This window comes from Leuciscus leuciscus, assembly GCF_965113295.1.
Source record: "Leuciscus leuciscus genome assembly, chromosome: 1".
In the NCBI taxonomy this organism is placed as follows: domain Eukaryota; kingdom Metazoa; phylum Chordata; class Actinopteri; order Cypriniformes; family Leuciscidae; genus Leuciscus; species Leuciscus leuciscus.
In genome coordinates, this window is record NC_138725.1 from 65,091,249 (window position 1) to 65,115,852 (window position 24,604).

The 24,604-nt window shown below is 39.9% G+C and overlaps 3 protein-coding genes across 3 annotated transcripts in view; 1 reads left to right on the forward strand and 2 right to left on the reverse strand.

The window, feature by feature from the left end:
- Positions 1 to 1,658, forward strand: part of LOC309505949 (zinc-binding protein A33) — a gene marked incomplete at its 5' end in the record, with an annotated part of 6,704 nt that extends 5,046 nt beyond the window's left edge. Inside the window, one exon of the mRNA XM_082179422.1 lies at positions 946 to 1,658. Coding sequence (XP_082035548.1) covers positions 946 to 1,475 — 530 coding nt within the window. The 3' untranslated portion in view covers positions 1,476 to 1,658. The remainder of the gene's footprint in view (positions 1 to 945) is intronic.
- Positions 1,659 to 3,497: 1,839 nt separating this feature from the next.
- Positions 3,498 to 24,604, reverse strand: part of LOC309497871 (G-protein coupled receptor 183-like) — a gene marked incomplete at both ends in the record, with an annotated part of 30,584 nt that continues 9,477 nt past the window's right edge. Inside the window, one exon of the mRNA XM_082168251.1 lies at positions 3,498 to 4,283. Coding sequence (XP_082024377.1) covers positions 3,498 to 4,283 — 786 coding nt within the window. The remainder of the gene's footprint in view (positions 4,284 to 24,604) is intronic.
- LOC309476367 (G-protein coupled receptor 183-like) lies at positions 16,542 to 17,492 on the reverse strand (the record flags this gene model as incomplete). Its single annotated transcript, XM_082139631.1, has 1 exon — positions 16,542 to 17,492. The coding sequence occupies one exon, from the start codon at positions 17,490 to 17,492 to the stop codon at positions 16,542 to 16,544; it is 951 nt and encodes a 316-aa protein (XP_081995757.1).

The window sequence follows — 24,604 nt, forward strand, 5'->3', positions numbered from 1 at the left end:
CCTCTTTAAAGTAAAGGACACATGTTGGTTTATTTTGAAACCCTGTGTTGGGTTAATGTAGTCCATTTATTTTACTGCATAGTTATAAGTATTTAAAGCTGGGTTAATAATGGAGGATAGGACCACATACTGCATATTGGGATTTTGTGATGTCATATTAGCTATAATTCAATCAAACTACAATAGAATTATTCAAAGAAAGAATGGTTTGAATCATGATCAAACAATATTGAAATAATAACAAACTTGGACTCAAAACTTTAATTCAAAGTATTAAATTCCAAACTAGTAAAGGTGCACAAAATATATAGTGTCACCTCTTATTGAATTTCTGTTTTAAAGCCAGAATATGACATTTAGCCTATATGATTTGAACAGAATCAAATGCAGAGATGATGTGTGTTCCAGCATCGGTTCAAAATTGAAAAGTATATAATGACAAAATTTTAACAAATCCAAATCAAGGTTTGGAAAATACCAACACTACAAAGATGACTGGGTTTTCAAAAGGTACTATGTCTTCCGGCTGCTCCAGTTTCCTCCACAGGTCAAAGACATGCAAGTCAGATGGATATGCCAAACTGCCTGTCGTAAAAGTGTGTGTAAGTGTAAATGAGTTTGTGTCTGGGTTGTGTCAAGAAGGACATCTGGCATAAAACCTATGCCAAATCAAATGTTTGTGCGTGAAGCGTACAGTGAAAATTCGGCTTATTTAACATCAGTTCTCACATAACAACTGGAATACTCAGAGTCAGATACACGAATGATTGGGTTTTCATGTCACTACCAGGCAATAACCTAATTTTTAAATAAAGTCTTGTAAACGCACTTTACTTGCGTTGCAAGGACAGTTGGTTAATTCAATCAAGTTGATTTTTGGGAGTTATCAGCATATCAGTGTATATGTAAACATGCTCACTATATGTTTTCAACATATTTTGTCAGGCCCAATAATTCTGGACCCAAACACAGCCCACCCTTGCTTGACGCTCTCCGGTGACCTCACCAGTCTCCACTATAGCACCCCAAACCAAGGGCTCCCCAGTAACCCTGAGCGTTTCCACATCAGCGCAGAGGTGCTGGGCTGCACTGCCTTTAACTCAGCAAGCCACAGCTGGGAGGTCGAGGTTGGTGACAACGAGGACTGGATCCTGGGCTTGGCCAGCGAGCGTGTGAAGAGAAATCAGGAAGTACCTGCGAGACCAGAGAATGGCTTCTGGACCATCTGTCTTCGTGATGGGCAATACAGGGCTATGTCATCACCCCCAACATCTCTAAAAGTGGAGGACAAACTGCAGAGGGTCCTGGTTCAGCTGAACTGGGACAGAGGGGAGGTGATTTTTTCAAAGCCTTCATGTCAGGAAATTATATACGCTTTCAAACAGGTCTTTACAGAAAAGTTATTGCCATACTTTTACACGCAAAGCAAGCATCCTTTGCGAATTCTATCCAAGCCTGTGTTGGTGTCCCCATGAAAGTATCATTTAAAATAGAGAAATGATCATTTTGAAAATAGAAGAAAAACTTCTCAGTTTTTAAGTACATCGATGTCATGTAAACATGCCCTTAATGTGCCTGCTTGTCTTACAATTTTGATTTCTACACATTAATATGCAAGCTTATCTTTATTGCTATTAAAAAACATTCAAACAAATGCACATTGTTTTCTGAATCTGTCAGTGATTATCTCAGAGATTGAGGAGGCACGTGTCCTCTCAGATTTTTTATCCAAATGGATTTTAAATGCAACTTCCAACTTAATGACGAACGCGGTTGACCAGCCCTGTTTGTTTGCCGCGAGAGGCGTCAAAGCTTACGCTACTCCTACATCCTACGTCATACATCGTGAAGTGTCACTCTTTTGGCGCAAGTCGACTTGCGTACGGCCGTCTGGCGGAAGCTAATTATTTTAGTTGATAACGTTTTAAATATGGACATTTTTCTTACAAGAATGCAACGCTTTGGGACACTTTTATGATGGATAGATGCACTTGTATGGACTTAAAAAAAATGGTGCCCATTCACTGGCATTATAAAGCTTGGAAAAGCCAGGACATTTTTTTTTATATAACTCCGATTGTATTCATCTGAAAGAAGAATGTCATATACATCTAGGATGGCTTCGGGTTGAGTAAATTATGGGCTAATTAAAAATTTTGGGGGAACTATCCCTTTAAGTTCAACAGTTATTGTAGATGCAAAATTAATAGTGCCCCAAAACTGTCACCTTTTGTTGAATTTCTCTGTTTTAAGGCTAAATATTTGATTTAGCCCTGCATGATTTGAGCAGAAAGAATGGATTTTTTGTATACTGGTTGTTGGCCAAAATCTGACACAATATATAGAATATATTCATTTAAATGTCAACCCTTTTGTGAAAACGTGCTAGAGAATCTATGTTAAGAGCTGCAGACAAACGTCTCTGATTCACAAAATGCTTTTCCAAATGCAGAGATTGTTTGTTCTTGTTTCAGTTCATAATTTTAAATAGTAAATAGCCCTAATGATTTTTTTTTATTTTTTTATTGTGGTAGGGTTTTCCCCCCCAAGAAACACAAATGGTGTTATCAAAAAGTAAATTTCCGCTGTTGCAGGACGATCGCTGGCAGTTGAGTTCAGTTGCAATTTTGCTTGGTTTATTATAAGAATTTATACTATATCAGGATTTGAACACAGACCCATGCATGCATACTATAAAGTACACCACTTGACTATCATGACTCACAGCCTCAGGAAAATGTGCCAGAACTGTAACTGGTGTCCCCTCCAAAAAAAACGAGGTGCATGACATCCCTGCATGTAAGATCTTATCGCCCTTATTGGGTGCATGTATTGCAGTTATGAATGTTATCCAGATCTTAACTCACCTGTAACCTAGCTTTCCTAGCAGAGGACTTGGATACCCTGGCGGAGGACTGGGCCCAATAAGCTTTGTTTGACTGCAGTGAAAGCTCGTGAAACAACACAAACCTGAGACTCAGAAAAGATAAAGCCACTGGATGCACTGATGATGAGTCAAAACAACAAAACCTCATGGGATCACATTTTAACATACATTCATCAATTTAAGGAAAAGGTCAAGGATGACAAATAACAAAATGTTTGAACAAATTTATTTCTGGGTTCCATTAAAAACAGATAAAAATAAGTTTTGCTTTGTTACACATGGGGGCGCCAGAACTCTTTAAATGAACCTTTGAATGTTTTCTTTAGAATTCATAAAATATAAAGTTACAAACATTGTATATTTGCATAATGAATGATTTGATATTCAGAATTCAGTGTTAAAATTCAAAGACATAACAGAGATAGAGTCTAAAACCTCCAGAACAATAATTATTTTTGCTACAAAGATCCAAGTTCAATTTATAATAGATTATGATTACATAGAAGGAATATTGCAAACCGAAGACCTATGAAAATGCAGTACTATTAAGCTACAGTAGGATGTTAAATATTTCAAGCAATATTTCAGACATTATTTCAGGCGGAAGTTATCATTCCTTTAAGGGCTTGTCTTGTTTCTTGCAGCTTAACTTCTTTACACAAGATTCAGGCAAGAATGGTACTTTCTCCAGGCGGGACAAATAAGTTAAGGGCTGGATAGTGCTGCTGATGTTTAAAAAGGCATAACCCACTGGCTGCACATAGCAAGTGAAGATCTTATGTGGATAGTGGTCTTCAAAGGGGAACAGAGCAACTGGAGGGAGATAGTTGCTCACGATGATGATCAAGATAGACAGCACCATCTTAAACGCCTTTCTTTTCATAGGATGCATCTCATCTTTACCAGAGCCTCGTGAGCGTTTCAGGGCCCTGAGGATGGCCATGTTACACACCATCATCCAGGTGAAAGCAAACAGGACCTCACCAGTGAAAACCTTTTCAAAGTTGGGCAGGCCACCAACAGTTTTGGCCGAAGCATAAGCAAAAGTGAGCAGCAGAACCACGATGCTCAGACCGATCCTGTATTTGATGTCCTTCAACTGTCCGAATGCGATGGGGAAGAGAACGGCTATAAATCGATCCAGACAGACACACGAGAGGAAGAGCGGCCCACTGGTGTCCTTAACGCCAAAGGAGAACTTCAGAGCCATCCAACCCATGGCACTCCTCCAGTGGTAGAGATTGAGGAATGCTATGATTGTCATAAATCCGAAGTAGGCGTCCATGAAAGCCAGGCAGCCCAGGAAGATGTCAGAAGTTAAAGGCTCATTTCGGGTGTTTATTAAGTTTGCAATGACCAGGATGTTGGCAGGTATTCCAATGATCACATTGAAGGACTGTATAGTTAGGTCAAAAAGGATACCACTCACCATTTGTTCGCACCCTTCAAACACACTGAAGGCGTGCGTTGCATTGACTGAATCGGTCGTTAGGTTAGAGGAATTCAGGTTGCTTTTGAGGATGTATCTTGCTCTTGTGTTGTGACATAGTTGACCCTCCATGACTTCTAAGGAACTGAAACTAATGAATGAAATTCTGGAGGAGGAGAAAATGACATTATAAAGATAATTGAACATATCTGACAATATAATTAGGTGTTCCTGTTAACATTAATGATATATGTTTTAGAAATGGATATCAGATTTAGATTGTTTTATTGAATTGTGTGGTGAAGTGTTTATTTTAGGGCTGACCAAACCTGCTCCTGGAGGGCCACTGTCCTGCATATCAATAATGCATCCTTGAACCAGCTAATCAATGCCTTGACTAGAAACCACACAGGTGTTTAGGGGTAGGCTAAACTCTGTAGGACATTGGCTCTTCAGGAACAGGATTGGACATCCCTGGCTTATGTCCTCTGAGTGAGGCATGGGTAGCCAATCCTGCTCCTGGACAGGAAAATCCTGCAGAGTTTAGCTCCATTGCATGCATGGGCCTTTAAACATGCAGGAAACTAGCTATTCAGGATTGGTAACCCTGACGTAGGCCGTAATAGGTAAGGCCAACATGGCATTTGTACAAGTGGAATTATACTGTAAGCTTCATAGACTTGGAAAGTCCATTAAGGTCTTCCCCAGGGGTAGCCAATTATGTTCCTGGAGTGCTACTGTCCTACAGAGTTTAGCTTAAACTCCAATAAAATAAACCTGAACCAGCTAATCAAGGTGTTCAGGTTACTTGAGAATGACAGGATAACTTCATGTTTTGGTGCAGGGTTGCAACTGAAGTGCACAGGAAAGTAGTCCTTTAGGAGCAGAGTTGTACACTTTCATGAGTGGTAATGAGTTATTTTTGGTACAGGGCATCTGAGAAGATTCAATCTTAATGGCAATTCATGGATCATCTCAAATTTTGAGATCTGACAATACATCAGCTATAACAAACAGTGTCTCCCCTGGGGATATGCTCCTGTTATCCCGCTACTTATACCCACAGGAGGGGAGCCACTGCACAAACACAAGTACAGAGTACACAAAAACACATCTGTGCAGAACAACTGTCAAGAGGGAATTCAGGGTCCATAATAGACTGACATGAGACCAGCCCCATTTCCGCAGCTTGGCTATATAAGGGCCTACTTGACTATGCAAGGGAGCTTCACTTGTACATTGTGAATAGAATTGATTTAACATGAAAATTGATTGGCCAGGAATGTCATCTGTTGCATGATTTAAATTCATGATTAACACTGTTTTTCTCCAACCCTGGTTCTGGAGTGACCCCCAACACTGCACAGCACATGTGATATGTCTCCCTAATCCAAGGGTGTCCAATCCTGCTCCTGGAGAGTGAATGTTCTGCAGAACTTGGCCCAACACACCAACCTGGAAGTTTCTAGTCATCTTGAAGATTTTAAGCTGGTTTAGACGCATTTAATTAGGGTAGGAAATAAATCATGCAGGAAGTTTGCCTTCCAGGACCAGGACTGGACATCCCTGCTCTAATCAAACACCTCATCACCATAGACTTCAAGACCTGATATAATAGATGTGTTACAGTTAGATAAGGAGACATGCAAAAGATGCACTGCTGGGGGTCCTCCAGAACAAAAGTTCGGAAACATAAAACATGTCAAACCACAAATTATGTGGTTCATCTGTCTCCTTTATAGTAGAGCTTATGTGAAGCACCACCCTAAGTCAGGTCTGTAGGGACAGCAAGCTTCATGTATTCTTGTCATGTCATTCTCTGTACCACTGCTCCACCAGGGTCTCAGAAGGACCCTTGTGGCCCTACTCTTTCTGCCTTCAGGCTAAACTCTCTCCAGTGGTACGTCTGCTAAAGGATAAGGAGGCTCCCAGGGATTGATCTTAAACAATTGTGTTTTTCTCCTTCAGCTCTGGGGACTCCAACCAGCTAGAGGGGGAAATTGGAAACTTGATTTTGACAAGTGTTAAAGTTATTTGAGAAGTCTGTTGTGAACTAATTACACACTCTCAATCAGTGGTTCTTAACCGTGGTCCCAATGTACGCCCAACACTACACAACTTTTTGTATGTCTCCATCAGACCTAATTCAACTTGCTCGTTAAAGTAGAGACTCCAACACCTGAAATGGGTGTGTTAGATAAGAAAGACATCTACAATGTCTATTGTTGCGGTACTGAAAGACCAGGGTTGGGAAACACTGCTTTAAATCAAGATAAAGTCAACATAAAAACAGAACTGACCTTTTACTCCCTTAATGTATATTAATGGTCTTATGCATGCTTCAGAGAAGAAGAAAAAAATGTAACCACGTATGCTATATCTGAAACAACTTTAATTTACATAATCATTACACTATGGCAGGGAAATAGCCAAACAAGTTTCAACCACAACCCTCCACCCTCTTCTCTGTTACAGGCACAACACCAACTTAGCGAAAGTATAGATTGCAAGAAGGTGTGTTTTTGATTGATAATTTCATCAACTGGTGAAAGCAGTTTGAGGCAGTTTTAAGGGTTTGTATCCTTAAATTGAAAATAAATGAATGAATTGACCTATTGGTCACTTTTTTTGTGCTCCCTGTGCTACTTTCCTCCCTACCACCCCTTTCACTTCTGCTGAAGCCAAAAATGTAGTGGGGTGAAACTTTGTTAATAGTGCTGTACAACAGAGGTAAAGCTAATCAATTCTCAGAATAAATGAAAAAGAATAAATATGTTTGCCAGGGATTCAGTCACATATTCTCTTATTTTCCATGCAAGAGTTATGGCAAACAAACTCTCTTTTAAAAATTGATTGTGTGCTCTTCTAATGCATCTTTGAAATCCAACTTGTGACTGATCTTACACCAAGTGAGCCAGACACCCCCAACGAAGGCTTGACTGTTTATAATTATAATACTGATAATAATGTTGGTAATATTAATGTTATGATAAATACATTATATTCACTTGGTTCGAGTGTTGACTCCATCATGACTAAAGTAGACCAGAAAAGGCATAAATTGCAAAGGCACAGCAGTATTAATGCAAAGAGAGAGAGAGAGAGAAAAATTGGCTCCTGGTTGTGTTCTTTTGAAGAGGACTCATGAGTAAAAACATATTATATTATTATTAGTGAGTGTCCTCTCACCAAAATAATAGCAGAGGAATGTTAATCAGTTATGGAAACAAACACTGTTTTCCCACATGCTAGTCAAAATGATGTTGCTAAACTCTGCAAAATTTCTAAATCACTTTGCTGGTATGACCAGTTACTGAATTCACATACTGATTTCTCTTCTAATTTTGCCAAAAATGTACTGCATCAGTACTGTTAAGATGTTTTGGGACAAATGGGACAAATATTAAAACTTTGAATGAGTAAATTATCAGTTTCCTTTCTCCAAAAGACCTTTTTTTCACCTTCCACCAACCAGTCTTGTACTTGTATTTGAATGGTAAAAAATTTAGCTAGTTTTAAATTTGGCTAAATCTAGCAAGTACAATTTTAAATCAACACATTTTACTATTTACCGTTATAAAAATGATGAAAAACAATCCTATTATATGAAAACTTCAAAGTTTAAAAAATGTACCAAAGATCTCCCATTACCATCAGTGTCATTTTACATTGTAATATTAACAACTCTTTATAGTTAGAATAGTTGAACATACTCTCAGCACAACCTAAACAACTGCAAGATAAACAACCATTAATTTAATGAAAAAAGCCTATGGCACAAATAATGACATTATTAAGGCAAGTATTTAGGACTATCAATATGCATAACATGAAGATTGAAAAGATAGAAAAGACAAGACAAGAAAAAGCATTCTTCTTACCAGATAGATGATTTTAGTCGTAAAGATGCGGGTCAGATTGTGGAGTCGCCTTTATAAACATCACGAGCGCAGGAGGAATTGCAATTGTTGATAGGAGGCAGGGTCTTTTTTGAGGTGCTTTCTGGACTCGGTCCCTGATGGTGAATTAGACTGTGTTTTCTAGATTCATCTGTCCTCACAGGATCAGAACTGTTTTGGTGGGTGTTTTCTTGGTAAAAGCTCATAGTGTGTTGTTTTAGAACTTACTCATTAGGATCACTTTGGATTATTTTGAATCATATGGATCCAATTTAGTAATGGGAAAGAGCAGCTTTTCTAAGAAAAAGTGAGAGATCTTTCAATTTTTACATTTTCTGCCTACAATGTTCCCACATGTCCATTTTGGAATAATAAAAAAATCATTTTGTCTGAAAGTAATTTAGCCAAAATGTTACTCATTCCAAATTGACAAAACATTTAAGAACTTGAATCTGTAATACTTCCTACAAAAGCACAGTGTGCCATTATTATAAAGATTACTATATTTATCAGGACAGTGAAAAGACTGCATAAAGTCAGTCAGATCAGAGAGAATAAATGGGTTCGGTGAGGCATGATCCAGCCCGTCGCACAACACCTCTCCCTTGACTCTGACTTACATGCTCCAAAACTCGGTCTGGGGGCTGATTTGCATCTTGGGACTGGTCCTGGTTTTATACCACCGACCCATAGGCCCTCATGACAGTCTCTTTCCCTCTTTCATTGCAAACATAGAGCACAGGTGCACGATTCTGCTGCCAGTTTGCGTGCACTAGCATGACTGCTGTGTGTTACTGTATGTGGCTGCTCTTGATGGAGGGTTTCACAAGTTGGAGAAACAGATTTGTATGATTATGTATCAAGACTCTAGAAAGTCTAATGAAATAAGTTACAAGGGTTATTTTATATCATGTATTTGTAAAGGATACTAGCAAGTTCCAATTACTCATTCATACTGTAGTTCCTATACACATGGGGGATCAGTCCTGCTCTTAGAGATCTACACTCTTGCAGAGTTTAGTTTCATCCCTTTGCTCTAACACAACTGCATTTTATAACTGCTAAACCTTGATTACCTAGTTCAAGTGTGTTTGAATAATGTCAGATATAAACTCTGCAGGAAGGTAGATAAGGATTGAGTTCCCCTGTTGTACAGCTTTCCCATGGGCTTAACCAGTATATCATAATGCCATTTTGTGTCAATGGGGCACTACTTTTTAAAGATTAATGGATTGTTACCAGGATGATGTGGTGATCTACAGTAGGTCCTGGAAAGACATTCTCTACCATCTAAAATATCTTTTAAAGGCTTTAAATGGCATAACTGACCATTAACCAGAAGAAATACTCATGGACACAAACTGTAGGTTACCTTATTTATCCGTTCATCCACCTTCCATACTGCTTTATCCTCTGTAGGGTCACGGAGGAGTGCTGGATCCTATAGCATATCTCGGGCTGAAGGTAGTAGGGAGGTTACGTTATTGGTCATGGCAAAAATAGACCACACATGGAAAAGCTGGAAGCCAAATGAATATCACAGAAAAAAAAGTAAAGCATGAGCTTTTTTGGACAATTCAGCAGGTATTACCTCTCTCACTTACTAAATGCTTAAAACTATTTTAATAACAAACCCTGTGGTTAATATTTTGACTCATGCGAGTCTTCATCAGAACTTGCATGCGTTGAAACGTAAACCACATGGTTTGTTATTAAAAATTTGTTTGGGAGTATTTAGTAAGTGTGCAAGTTCTTACCCATGTTTGATTTGCATGTTTTGGAACTTTCTCTAATTCTCTTTGGAGCTCAACCTCTAGAGTGTGTTTGTTTTTTGACAGGAAAAACATTCTCCATTTTGCTACATTGGCAGCCCACGAACTGGACAAGAAAAAACACGGCTCCTCTAAGACATATTTAACTGAATGCGAAGAAGACTTTCACAAACTAAAAGAACTGTTGCCACACATAGGTCAGATTGATTGTCCATGTTGATGGCTCTGATGTGATAGGTCTAGGTGAAGTGCCAGTTCAGGGAGAATCTGGGAAAGATATCCATCCTCTTTCTGCACAGACAACTCTTTAATTGATAAAAGAGGTATCAGAAGGATTATTGAGAAGCATGTGTCAAACAAAATATGCACATTCCGTTTTGACGTCCATCACACATTTTGATGTGCTTACTGTGACCTGCATAGTAGTAGTGGGCGCATGTATGAATCACACATGTATATATTCATTTTGAATCACAATGTATATATTCCAGCCTAAGTTTTGCCAGAGCAATGATTGACCTGTGTCATTATGTCATTATTCTGATAATTGCTGTGCCAATGCCAAAAACTGCCAAAAAGGTGGCCCTCTATAGGAGTAGAATTGGACACCCCTGCATTAGGGAAACCATGGCATCTATTCGTGACTCAGCCAAGGATTGTGACTTTGGCATTGATAGACAATTCAATTATGACTACTGTGTATGGCAAATATGGAGAAAAAAAGCCCAGACTTTGCTTGATTTGCAGTTCTGTTGTGAGAGAGTTGAACTGCAATGCAAAGTCACTAGTACAAAAAAATCAACCATGGGTATGCGGATCACTTTACAAAAGACCTGTACATGGCAAATCTTGAAAATGCAAACTTGCAAATCACAAATGACATGGAGTCACAGATAAAACAACAGTATCTCACATTGTTTAGAAGTAAATAAATTAGTATGTCTGAAAGTCCAAGACATGCCCCTTAATTTGCATATGTGTGTGACCTAACTTGTCACTGCATTTGATCACACATGCACAGACAGGCAAAACTAATAAATTGGAGAGACTAGCTGAACTGTTACAAAATTAAATTGAAAATTTCAGTTTGATATAATATTGTAATATCGCATTGTATAATATTATATACCTCATATATACCTGCTGTCCGGGGGGAGGGCTCTGAGCTTAGAATTTGGCCCGAACTCAAGAGTACTCCCCCAAAAAGCAAATGAGCAAAGGACAGCCACCAGACTAAAGACCCCCCCAAAATGAGCACCAAGATTTGGCGGGCTGGCGTTTCGAGAAGAAGCCTGGTTGTTTGACCGGGAAGGCCCGTGCAACCTCCAATGCAGAGCCGCATAATTTGGGACCCCGGTCGGGGAGCAGATTAGTGTCAGATTGGAGATCCCTACTGGCCGACAAACGAGGAGCAGCGTAATTTGGAATGTGCGATCGGGAGGGCCGCGACCACCACCGACGTTGTTGGATTGTTGGATTGTTGGATTGAATTTGTAAATGATTGCGAGTTCAGAGCATCTAAGAAAACCAAAAAAGGTGTTAGGGTGGGTGGGTTGGGATCGTTGAATCCCTTTGATCAGGAGGAGGATTGTTAATTATTTATCCCGGGGCAGGGAGCGCCATAAATCAATTTGTGGAAAATTTTTACGCAGCTCAGGTAACCTTTGATGGACCCGACTTGGAAGCCCTTAACGTTGTTAAGGTAGGAGATAAAAGAGGAGATTGAATGGAGAGAAAAATTGGGGGACGGCGTGTTATCCGAAAAGTGGAATACTTTGAAACATCTCCATGCTGTTACGTAGGACTGGAGGGTTCTAGGAGAAACTGCTTTCTCCTAGACGAGATAGAAAGCGATATAGTGAGTCAACGATTTGATTTCTGACCTGGGGACGTGTTTATCAATTATGATAAATTGATCGCACGCTGAGATCCAGATGAGACATCTTAGAAGTGGCATCAGAGCGGGTGAATGGGAACCACCTTTATTAATGCACTGAAGGGTTGCTTTATTGTCCCAATGCACTAAAATATTGCTTGCAGCCCATTCTTCCCCCCACAGGAAGGCTGCTACAACAAGAGGGCCTGCTACAACAAAAGAGTGCTGAGGACTGTGGTGTGTCCTGAAGCTTGGGGGGCCATGGAGACACAAACCAGCATCCTTCGCAAAATCCCCAGAAGCCCACTGAAGGCGCTGTGTCTGTGAATAGTTGGATATCGACGGGGGAAGAGACAAGATTGTTATAGAAAAAAGATAGACCGTTCCACTGTTTTAGGAATGTTATCCATAACTTAAACGTATCCATAAGTTTAATCGCAGCACGCCTGAGTTATGGAAATTAGGTCCTCTAGCAACCAAAGACGCGAGTGAGAGTAGATGCGAAATACGAAAGGAGATGCCTTGTGGTGCCTAAGTGGCCGAGCAAGTATACGAAAGGAGATGCCTTGGGATGCCTAAGTGGCCGAGCAAGTATAGGAGTTTGAGGAACTCGATGGAAGTGGTGGGACTTATGTTTTTTTTCCTGGGTGATGGGGAATCCGAGCTTGGAGAAAACTTTTTTATCTGTGAGGCGAAATTATTAGAAAATCATCTAGCAGGCGAATGAGGTGAGGAATTGCATAATTTTTTGGATAAAAGCAAACAGACGGCTTCTGATAACATATCGTTGCTTTTGCATCCGACAGTTAAGCGTACAGCGAAATCAAATTTCCCGTGCCAACATAGTGAGATAGTTTGATAGATAGGCAATAAATATTCACAGGAGTCGATCTCGATAAGTAATTTTTTTATTTTTTATTGACTGCTTTAAACACTGGGCAAACATGATGGGCATGAGTGTAAGTTTCAGGTTGGCTGAGAAGTTGCAGATGTGTAAATACCGGCAACGCTGTCTGGTGCAATTCCCAATGTTAAAACTGTTGCAGGGCTGTTTGCAAAGGGGGGAGCTCCTCTTTTAAATTTGGGATTTGTGTTGGTGGTTGCAGGTCTTGGCATGTGGCTGGTGGATTTAACTGGGGTTGTGTCCAGGCAGGGAGGAATAAAGGAGGGGTTAATTTGTGAGCATGTCATGGTGGAATGTGTCACTGACCTGCAGATTGTGCATGAAATGTTTCTGCAGCCTAGGAACACCCTGCTGTGTAGATCGGGGTAAAGTGCGCCCCAGTAGGGGCATTGGTTCCACTGAGCGACCTGTACAGCGCACTTTGCTGTGAAAAGCTTATTGTAAGTATAGAAGTTTCCTCCTCCATAGGACAACGCAAGCTCAGCTATAAGCTCCAAATAATCGTGACTGAAAAATACTTGCATTTTTCTATTTGGCAGTTTGATTCGGATACGGGAAGGAGAGAAAGTAGAGATGAGAGATCTTTGTCCGCACCTGCCAGGACATTAAAGCTTTAGCGTAAGTTCTGCCAGGAAGACTCAAGTCACTTATTACCTTCACATCTAACCAATCGTGTTCTAATACTTGTAGCATAAAAGATCGGTAATTACACATGTCTGAGTTTGCAGATGCTGACGCCAACATTCACCTCCATCCTCCCCACCACCACCAAGATGGTCCCTGCCCATACCTCCCAGGGGGTCGGCTGCACCCCTGCCTTCGTCTTCAGGCAGGAAATGCAGATTCTGTTACTCTCGGATTGCGAGCTACGGACGGGGTCTACGCCAAATAACTTTATAACACAATCTTGCTGGGCTGTTAATAAATTAATGCTTTGTTACGTCATTTTACCTCCCGAGTCTTTCTGGTAGAACTGTGCTTGGATGTTGTGAGCCACTGGGATTGGCATCAGTGTTGCTGTGAAGATAGAATAATGTGATTCTGTTTGGAGGAGAGAGCTGAAAGGGATAGGAGCCGGGGCTGCGATAGTTAGTTGAGGCAGCCTCAACGCTTGAGTCTGGGGAGAGAAATTGAGAGAAGCATGAGAAGAAAAGCTAGGTTGAGGATAAGACATGTGGGCTTGTGCTGCAAGCAGAGGCAGCCTCAAGCTTGCTTGAGCTGCTGGAGCTGCAGGCCACAGAAAGGGGGAGGGGTTAGTGACAGTCAAAGGAAAGTGTTGAAATCTTTAGGTCTGCGCCACTAGCAGAGGCTGCATGCTAGCATCTGCAATAGGAGCTGTAGGCCACTGAAAAATAAAAGGGTTTGAAACAGCGGGAGGAAAAGATTAAGAGAGAAGTCTTACTTTGGTGGAATCTGGGGCGTGGCCCAGGATCGCCGAAGGCCTGCCGCTGTGGCCCAACACTCAAAGCGAGCCGGATCTTTCATGGGAGGAAGATGGTGGCGTCGAGCGAGGCGAATTCTGGGCACTGTGGGCTTTGCTCTGCCTGTTATCCATCTTGGGGACTGGAGTAGACTTAGGAGAGAGGTTGGCTGATTGACAATACTACAGGAAAACAAACGAAACATGGCAAATACAGTTAAAGAAAATTAGCAGATTACAAAAATGTTTCTACCCAAACAGGTAGAAACTAAGCATGCCAAATATTTGCAAACGACAGTCAAGAAAATATCAGACTTTAAACCTTGCACACCTTAAAATCTGAAAATGTGTCATTCGTGTTCAGAAAATTAACAACAATGATAATAATGGGCTTACCTTTGTGTTGCACTTTAACTTCAAACAGAGCTAGTGTAACCAGTCCTACTCAACCAGCTCAGAGCGGCATTTGAACAGGGGTATCCGGCGTGGGAGGTGGGTGCGCTAACATGGACGCTAAAGACTGCAACCTCTAGTGTGCCTCTTAAGGCCAGGGGGTGAAGTTTACACGCACAGTTCTTACTGGCCTACGTCCATTACACTCACTCCCCTAAACCTCACTCCCATCCAGGTCATGGCATCAAATGTAGCCAGTCCTACTTGACCTGCTCTGAGCGAGATTCAAACCGGAGTCTCCGGCGTGGGAGGCAGGTACTCTAACAAGGACGCTGAAGACAACGGTCTCTAGCGTCAGACGCTAGCATGCCTCTTGAGTCCAGGGGAGTGAGGTTTACATGAACAGCTCTTACTGGCCTACGTCCATTACACTAGTACGTCTTTCTTGTACACATTGTAGAACATAACGTGGTACTTAGAAACCTCTTTCAGCAGCTGTCGGGGACGAGTAGAGCAGTCTGTTTGGTTTAAAAGTTGTAGATGTCCTGATCAGTGTGCACATGACAATGGTCCCATATTTGATTTCAATTAAGTCATTCAACTGTGCTCTCAGAGGTAGTTATAGGCCTATTTATTAAGAGCCTTTGAGTCATCTCCCACCACGGGCGTAATCCACGTTTTGAGAATTGGGTCACTATCTCACTTGTAACTGTAGATACAACTAACTGTATATTTATACAGATGACGCGTTTCAACCGCAAATCCATGTTTTTTTTTATTTATTTTTTTATATTGAACAGAACAGCAGAATGTTGAATGATGACAGGTAAAATAAGAAAAAATGCAATGAAACCAAACAAAACGGAAACGGACACAGTCAACAAAAAAGTGAGCGTCATAGCTAATCACCCACTTCCTCCATGCTGTCCAGACCGCACGAAAACTAACAGGTTATATGCACCAATACCAAGTGGTGTAACAAACTGGAAGAGAAAAATTTCAAAATAAAAGACATCAATCCGTATCTGGCACCTACACTAACCCTTTAAGTCATTCTGTAAAAGAAATTCAGGAAATATCATCACAAACCACGTACAGAAGATCACAAACCTGGTCAATGATAGCCATTAAACCTCGATTCATCCAGCAGCTTTCCTTTCTTCTGGTAGACATGTGTGACCAATTCTCTCTGGAAGACCAGTTTGCCTGTAAACCAGCAAAAATACCTCGATCAGTGGGGTAGAAGCATTTTGACTGAACTCGGATCATGTCTAAAGATTAAGAGACAAGACATCAAATTAAGCATGAATTCAGTCAGCAATACCATTCTCTCTTCCTTCTGACTGCTATTGTCTTCTTCCAGCTGGATAATGTGGGAAGAAACCTTGTCTGTTCACAACCTTTCATTCTTCCACTGTAAAATGACTTTCCACCCAGCAGTTTAGGTCTGCTAACGCTTCAACTGACACACAACTGAGACACAGAAAATATAGCCATTGGATGTCTCAAGTGTCACAGTTAACTCATGGGATCACGGTAGTTTAATTTAAGGATAACAAATAAATGTTTGATAATAGATTTAATAAATAGATTTATTTCAGAGATCTATTACAAACAACTTCTGGTTTTGCCTTATTTTCTTGTCTGTAACACACGGTGGCGCCACAACTCTTTAAATTAATCTTTGCATGTTTTATTTAGGTGTGTCTCAGGATTTACAACGGATACATTTATGCTTTAACATTTCAAACAAAGTACATATTACAAATAGAAAGAGTCTAGAAACATCTAGTAAAATAATTATTTGTAGTTACAAATATCCAACAACTTTACTTATTTACAAAGATATTTTGAAAACTGAAGAACTATGGAAACAAAGCTACTAATTTACTTTTAATGATCAATGCCAGTATTTCAGTAGTATAGTACTAAACATTGATTTCAGACCCTGGCAGAAGTAATCATTCCTTTAAGGGCTTGTCTTGTTCCTTGCAGCTTAACTTCTTTACACAAGATTCAGGCAAGAATGGTACTTTCTCTAGGCGGGACAAAAAAATTAAGGGCTGGATAGTGCTGCTGATGTTTAAAAAGGCATAACCCACTGGCTGCACATAGCAAGTGAAGATCTTATGTGGGTAGTGGTCTTCAAAGGGGAACAGAGCAACTAGAGGGAGATAGTTGCTCACGATGATGATCAAGATAGACAGCACCATCTTAAATGCCTTTCTTTTCATAGGATGCATCTCATCTTTACCAGAGCCTCGTGAGCGTTTCAGGGCCCAGAGGATGGCCATGTTACACACCACCATCCAGGTGAAAACAAACAAGATCTCAAAAGTGAAAACCTTTTCAAAGTTGGGCAGGCCACCAACGGATTTGGCTGAAGCATAAGCAAAAGTGAGCAGCAGAACCACGATGCTCAGACCGACCCTGTATTTGATGTCCTTCAACTGTCCGAATGCGATGGGGAAGAGAACGGCTATAAATCGATCCAGACAGACACACGAGAGGAAGAGTGGTCCGCTGGTGTCTTTTACGCCATAAGAGAATTTCAGAGCCCTCCAACCCATAGCACTCCTCCAGTGGAAGAGATTGAGGAACGCTATGATTGTCATAAATCCAAAGTAGGCGTCCGTGAAAGCCAGGCAGCCCAGGAAGATGTCAGAAGTTGAAGGCTCATTTCGGGTGTGTATTAGGTGTGCTATGACCAGGATGTTGGCAGGTATTCCTATGATCACATTGAAGGACTGTATAGCTAGGTCAAAAATGTAACCAGCCATAATTTCTTCACACCCATCAAACACATTGAAGGCCTGGGTCGCATTGACTGAATCGGTCGTCAGGTTAGATAGGGGCAGGTTGCTTCTGAGGATGGAGCTGAATCTTGTGTCGTGACGCAGTTGAGCCTCCATGACTTCTGAGGATCTGTAATGAAGTTCTAGAACGAACAGTAAAAAATATTGTGTTACTAGAACTCCTTAAAATGGCAAGCTCACAAATTCAGTTCTGAATATAAAATCAGACTGGCTGAATCCAAGTTCACAGTGTGATTTTCTCTCTGTTTCTTGAGTGATTTTGTGCTATGAAACAGCATTCTGTGTACTGCATAAATCCAAGCAATTCGTACTCAGTTTTATTTTACCTGGAACTCAAAATTTCAAAAGAATTTCATCAGAGGAGAAGTTTTCTTTGCATTTGCAAAGGTAAATAATCAGTGAACATGTCACACACAAGTCAAAGACTGCTGACTTTGCTGGATGGAAAAATACATATTTTTTTATTCTCCAATTTTGTTGAAAACCCCACAATTGTGGCCAAAATTACACTTTTTTTTTTTTTTTAAACCAGTACCCTTTTGGTACTTAGTAGGATCCTTTGGCTGCATGGATTCAGTGCAAACTCCAGAACTTGAGTAAAATCTTATTCTTACAAGATAAGATATAGCATTTTTATTTATTGAGAATGTGCTGGTTGGGGGTGTACAGTAGTCAGCGAGACCGACTAAGGCAATTATACATTTATCAGGCAGTATAGTTTTTAAAGGCAATCAGTGGGCAGTACTTAAAGTTGTTGATCTTACACACAGCCTCAGAAGTGACCACTTAACCAAAGCATATAAAGAACTAGAGACGTCTAAACATTCACACATGAGAGGCTTTTGCACCAGGTAGTTATAGGAACTCGGTTATAGGAACTAGCCTAGTTCAACAGCTGGAGGATGGAGGACGCCATGATCGGAGCTGTGTTTTTGTTGTGTGTCATGTTTTTCGTGATAACAGAGATGGAATGTAGAGGTATAGTCATGCGATTGAAAGAGCAAAAAGGAGGGATGAGATATGAAATCTGTGACTACTTGAGAAAAAGGCTGAGAAAAAACAACACAGCAGACAATGACGACAGTTAAATGCCATTGACATTAGCATTCTGAATGTTAATGCCTTATCGCTGTTTCCCATGTTCATGGAGTAAGTATATGTAAACTGTGTGTAAAAATGGCGGGTGCTGGTGTTTCGTATGGCATACGTTTGGGCCAATCAACGTACACTTATGTCACTGGTATAGTTCCTATAGAGGTTATGCATTGATGTCTCTTTCCTGCCGGAACACGCCCCTTCATTCGGACTGAGTGCCAGAAGAGCGGCTGCATGACTGGATTTAATAGGGAAAACGTGAATAAAACAAACGATTGTCAGTTTAAACTAAATGTTGGACTCGATATAGTGTTCCTTACAACTTACCAAAGATCCAGTGATCCATGGATATTGGCATGCAATACATTTATGTGTCTGATTTCAACGCAGGGGAAATACATAAAGCAAATTTGCCAGTGAATGCTTTATATAAATACAAGATAGGTAGGTCTAAATCAGTGTTATATAGATTTTCATATCGTCCAGCCCTAAAACTTGTATATTTTTATCAGTGTTTATTTAAAAACATCCAATTATGCAAAATATAAGATGGCAAATATTTAATTGATGAGTTGTCAATACAATATAGAACAATACAATTTATAGTGTATGATTTTACCCCAAAATTCAACATATTGACTCAAAATGATAACTGTAAATCCACCTTTTGCTGCCTGGAGTTCAGTTGTTTCTGTGAATTGTAGTGATCCAGTTGCTTCTCTTTTCTATAGCTTTCAGCAGTCTATAAAAATATACCACAGATTTCTTTTCAAATCCAGTCAATCTCAAAGCTCTTTCCTGTTTTAGCTATTTTGTGTGTCTTTCGCGGCATTCACGTTACAAATCAATGCTGTACCAATGATCTGCTCAGTCTTTTTGCCACTCAGTGGGCGTTACCGCAGTCACTCCGGCCGACGGTGACGTCATGCACATATCCTCTATAGTGCTGGGTTAGACCCTACTCTGAAGTAGGAGCTAGTCACCCCAAAAGGCAATCCTATAACTAAAATCATTCCCAGTTCTGTCCATGCGAACACTCCAAAAAGTGGGAACTTCCACCAATGGTTATAGCAGTGGTTCTCAAACTTAATCGGTCGCGCCCCCCTTTAAACCTTTAAAAATATTTGGGCGCCCCACACTTTGAAAATCACTGGGTTATTGAAACTATATGGCTGTGTCCAAAATCGCCCCCTATACCTTTAAATAGCGCGCTATTTGGGGGTACACCCATTTGTAGTGGTGTCTACATAGTGGACATTATCGAGTGCACTTACTCAATCCAATAATGCACCGCAATGACGAGTGTACAACCAATGTGCACTCAATGGCTAGAGGATACCCATAATGCACTGTGGCAGTCATGCCAAATGAATTCCTGCGTCTTGCCAGAAGATGTCGCCTGCATGAATCATCCATTCATCCATTTTCCAAATCGCTAGACCAATGTGGAAACAGCGCAATATCATACAGGTATATTATTAAGATTATTAAATTGTTTAATTAAGGTTTAAACATGCCAGTTTCCATGAAAGAGTTCAAGATCAGTCTTTTCATTACTACTGGAGCTGCCAGTTTACTAAGTTTCAAATAATTAAAAATGCAATAAAAAGCACAAACTATGCAAAGCGGCAGCCCTTTTGGTGCACTCAGTATCCGAATTCACTCACATTTTCATCCACCACTTCAATACTATATAAGTGGAGTAATGTAGGGAATAGTGAATGAAGCTATAGGAGGCGATTTCGAAGACAGCTCATGAAAACGTTCCTCTGGTGCGAAAGCCCATATAGTTAAACTCTCAGTAGGAAGATAGTTCCCCCTCACTGGAAACTTTAATCTAACCAGTAAACTGATGCCATCTGAATGCCAAATCCAATGTAGTTCCCCTTACTTTTTCATGTGATGTTATGTCAGAACACAGGATCAGCAAATCTTAAAAGAGATTATTAAATTTGTAATCCCACAATACCAAAGTCTGCAATATAAAGTCAGAGATTTCAATAGACCTTTTCTAATTTTACCAACATTGTTTGATGTCACCAATGTTCTCATTTGTGTCCATTTTTATTTCTCCTAAGGAATTTTAGAGAAACATTTGAGAAGTAAATACTTAAATGAGACAACCCCAAGCAACACCTGAGCAATAACATTTTTGGTAGCCTCAAGCTTAAAGCCAGTTTGTGGATCATGTCACATTTTGTGATTTAACAATACATCAGCTAACCCCACAGGAGTGCAGTCACTGCACAAACACAAGTGCACAGGAACACATCTGTGCAGAAACACCTGTCGACAGGGACTTCCATCAGGGTCAGTACAAGACATGAGTCCCGCCCTGTTTCCACAGCATAGACATATAAGGACAGACTTCACTATGAGGCTATTGCAATTGTAGCAACACTATTCACAATGTCCAACTTAAGAATTAATTTGATAGCTTCTGTTGCATGAATTAAATTAAAATATTGTGCACAACAAATCACATTCAATGAACATAAATGGTTGACAAACAACATAGCAACTTGGTGCATTAATAGGGGAGACCATAAGTGCACTTATGTCCATAAGTGCATCAGTCTAAACACAGAACAGATACAGGAGAGAAAGCACTATCATACATGACTACCACCCTCCCGAATCAAAGGAAACTGAGTAAAAAACAAATCTGAAGAACGTCCTGGTTGCGTATGCAACCCACCGTTCCCTGAAGGAGGGAACGGAGGACGTAGTCGACGACGTTCTCGACTGAAAGGGGACAAAAGTAAACATTTAAATATCTTTTTTCTATTAATGTTACAACTCACTCCTGTGGATAAGTTGTGGCAACAGCACACTTTAGGCAAGATTTACTAACAGCTTGTGCCAGAGTAACTCTTTTGGCGTTTAAAAAACAACTGTCAGGATTTACTAAAAACACGCAGGGAAAAAATTGGTGTTGACATTGTTATTTTTGTGGCTGACCGTATTTCATATGCATTTGTAGGCGTTTCCCTTTAAGACACAAAAATTATGGGAGGAGAGTATTTAAATGAATCATGCAAGGTGATTTGTGCTTGTCAATTTACTGGTGTTTGCGTCATTATTTACCGCCCCCAAAAAAAGCATATCTTAAACCAGAGGCTAATTTGCGCTGGTCTTGGTAGATTGCTTTAGTCATTATAGAAATGATCCGGCTCTGTCTGTGTTTTTTTATTTTCATCAGTAGATCACGCACTGAAGTTTCCACTCCCATCGGCGCCTTTTTAGAATTGCGCTCTCATGCTAATTTGCCCTGTTTAGTAAATCTGGCCCCTAGTATTTAACATTAATTTACACAGATTAGGATAAACTGTAGATGTGTTCACTGTTTTGTAAAAATAAGTATGGAAATCACATACAATCAAACATACACAGTGGCTCGTCTAATCAGAATTTATAGTCAGTAAAATTTTCTTTATTTTTAGCTATACAAACTATGTCTAACATCACATGCAAACGACTAAGGGACTGCTGTGGTTCATCTGCCTCCTTTATAGCACAGCTTATGTGAAGCACCTCCCTGCTAAGTCTGAAGGGACAGTAAGCTTCATGTGTTCTTGTCATGCTTTTCTCTGTACCACTGCTTCACTGGGACCTCAGAAGGGCCCTTGTGGCCCTGAGCATGTCCCTGACCTATTCTCTCTCTCTGCCTTCAGGCCAAACTCTCTCCAGTGGGAACACGTATGCTGAGAAAGATTAGGAGGATTCCTTGAATTGACACTGTTAATCAATTGACTTTCTCCTTCAGCTCAGGGCAATAATATAGGCACTTGATTTGATAAAGTGTATCCATTTATATATTAAAGGTGGTTAGGCCTGTTTTTGCTTTATTGGGCACATATGAATATGTTAGCGGCCCCAAAGTTAATAACTAAATATCTTTGCAACAGAAGTGAATCAATCAAAACTAACTTTAGCTGAACAATAACTTTATTCTAGAGCTGCTGTAAAGCCAAAACAATCTTTGTTACTTTAATTTCCTATTATCACTGTAAAGCTGCTTTGAAACAATCTATGTTGTTAAACGCGCTATATAAAAGGTGACTTGACTTGACTATATTGGCTGTTTATCAGTACTTAAAAAACACATATGAATGCCTTATTCTGCATGAGTATATTCAACATCCCTTAATCCTACCTAATACCTAAACTTAACAACTACTTTCCCAACTATTAATAAGCAGTAATTGGGAGTTTACTGGGGCAAAAGTCGTAGTTACAGTAATAGTGAGAATTGGACCTTAATCCAAAGTGGGACCCTTCTGCAAATTTTGTATTTGACAAGTTTAGTTTAGTTTAGTTTAGTTTAAAATAGTTAAAATAGTTTCTATCAAATTAACACTATAAATCTTAAAGAAAAAAAGTTACAAACTTGATCTGGAACTTACCCAAAACAACAAATGTACAATAATAATTTAAAGTTTGTTTATAATTTTTGAAGATATTCTAAATATCACATGAGTGTCCAAACCTTCTCCGGGAGGGCCACTATCCAGCAGAGTTCAGCACCGACCCAATTAAACACACCTGAACCAGCTGATCACGGCATAGAAACTTTCAAGCAGCTGCGTTGAGGCCAGTTGGAGCTAAACTCTGCAGGACAGTGGCCCTCCAGGAGCAGGTTTTGGATACTCCTGTTTTAAAGCAACCAATATGATGGCAAGAACATCCATTTTCATGTAAAATTTTAGTGGCACCTACAAAATACCGACCTTATAAAAAGCATGCAACAGTATTTAGGGCTTTGAATAATTATAATTAAAGACACAGAAAAGACAAGAAAAAGCATTCTTCTTACCGGATAGATGATTTAAGTTGTAAAGATGCGGGTCAGATTGTGGAGTCGCCTTTATAAACATCACGAGGCCTTGAGGAATTACAATTGTTGGGAGGAGGGAGGATCTTTTTTGAGGTGCTTTCTGGACTCGGTCCCTGATGGTGAATTAGACTGTGTTTTCTAGATTCATCTGTCCTCACAGGATCAGAACTGTTTTGGTGGGTGTTTTTTTCTTGATGAATGCTCATAATGAGTATAATATCCTTTTGCGCTTTTAATAATGATTTTAAATGGCTTGAATGCATTTTTTTTATAAGACAAGGCAATTTGAAAAGTAATTGAGTATGAAGTAAAAATGTGTTTCAATTTTAAATTTCGCTTTTACGGTTTATTCTTGAATCATAACAAGGACATCTGTGAATCAGACATTATTTAGCTTCATTCTAAATTGACAAAATGTCTCATTTAATATACACAAACAAACTGAAAACATCTATAATGGTTTCGTCATTATAAGTAGCCTACAATACTTTATCATTTACATTAATCTTACATTAATCATTAAATGGATTACTATGATTAGCTGTGTCTTTTAATCAGGACAGTGAAAAGACTGCATAAAGTCAGTCAGATTCGAGAGAATAAATGGGTTCGGTGAGGCATGATCCAGCCCGTCGCACAACACCTCTCCCCTGACTCCGACTTACATACTCCAAAACTCGGTCTGGGGGCTGATTTGCATCTGGGGACTGGTCCTGGTTTTATACCACCAGCCCAGAGGCCCTCATGACAGTCTCTTTCCCTCTTTCGTTGCAAACAGAGAGCACAGGTGCAGGACTCTGCTGCCAGTCAGCTGTGTGTTATGGATCTATTTTCTATGGATCGATGCAGCTATGCATTTCTCTTGACGGACTTTTTTTTTTTTTTCGCTTATGAAATACAGATGAGTTGGAATCACCCTGGATTTTTTACAATTATTTATTAAGGCTTAGTCAACAAATGCTGTATAACTAAACATGGTAAGACAATATACAGTATTGCTTGTGGATTATGGATGTTAATTAGTGCAGTGGAACAGAGGCATTGTAGCATATCCATTCTCATTTTCTTATTTCATTTTCAAAATTCATTTATTTTTGCTGAATGGGAACTTGATCTATTTTCATTAACGTTTTTTGTGTGTGGTGTGTGTGTGTGTGTGTGTGTGTGTGTGTGTGTGTGTGGTGGTGGTGGTGGTGTTTTTTGATGTTGCTTAAGAAAATTAAAGGAATTAAATTAATAGTTAAATAAAAAAAAGAAGACTTGACTTGACTAGCAG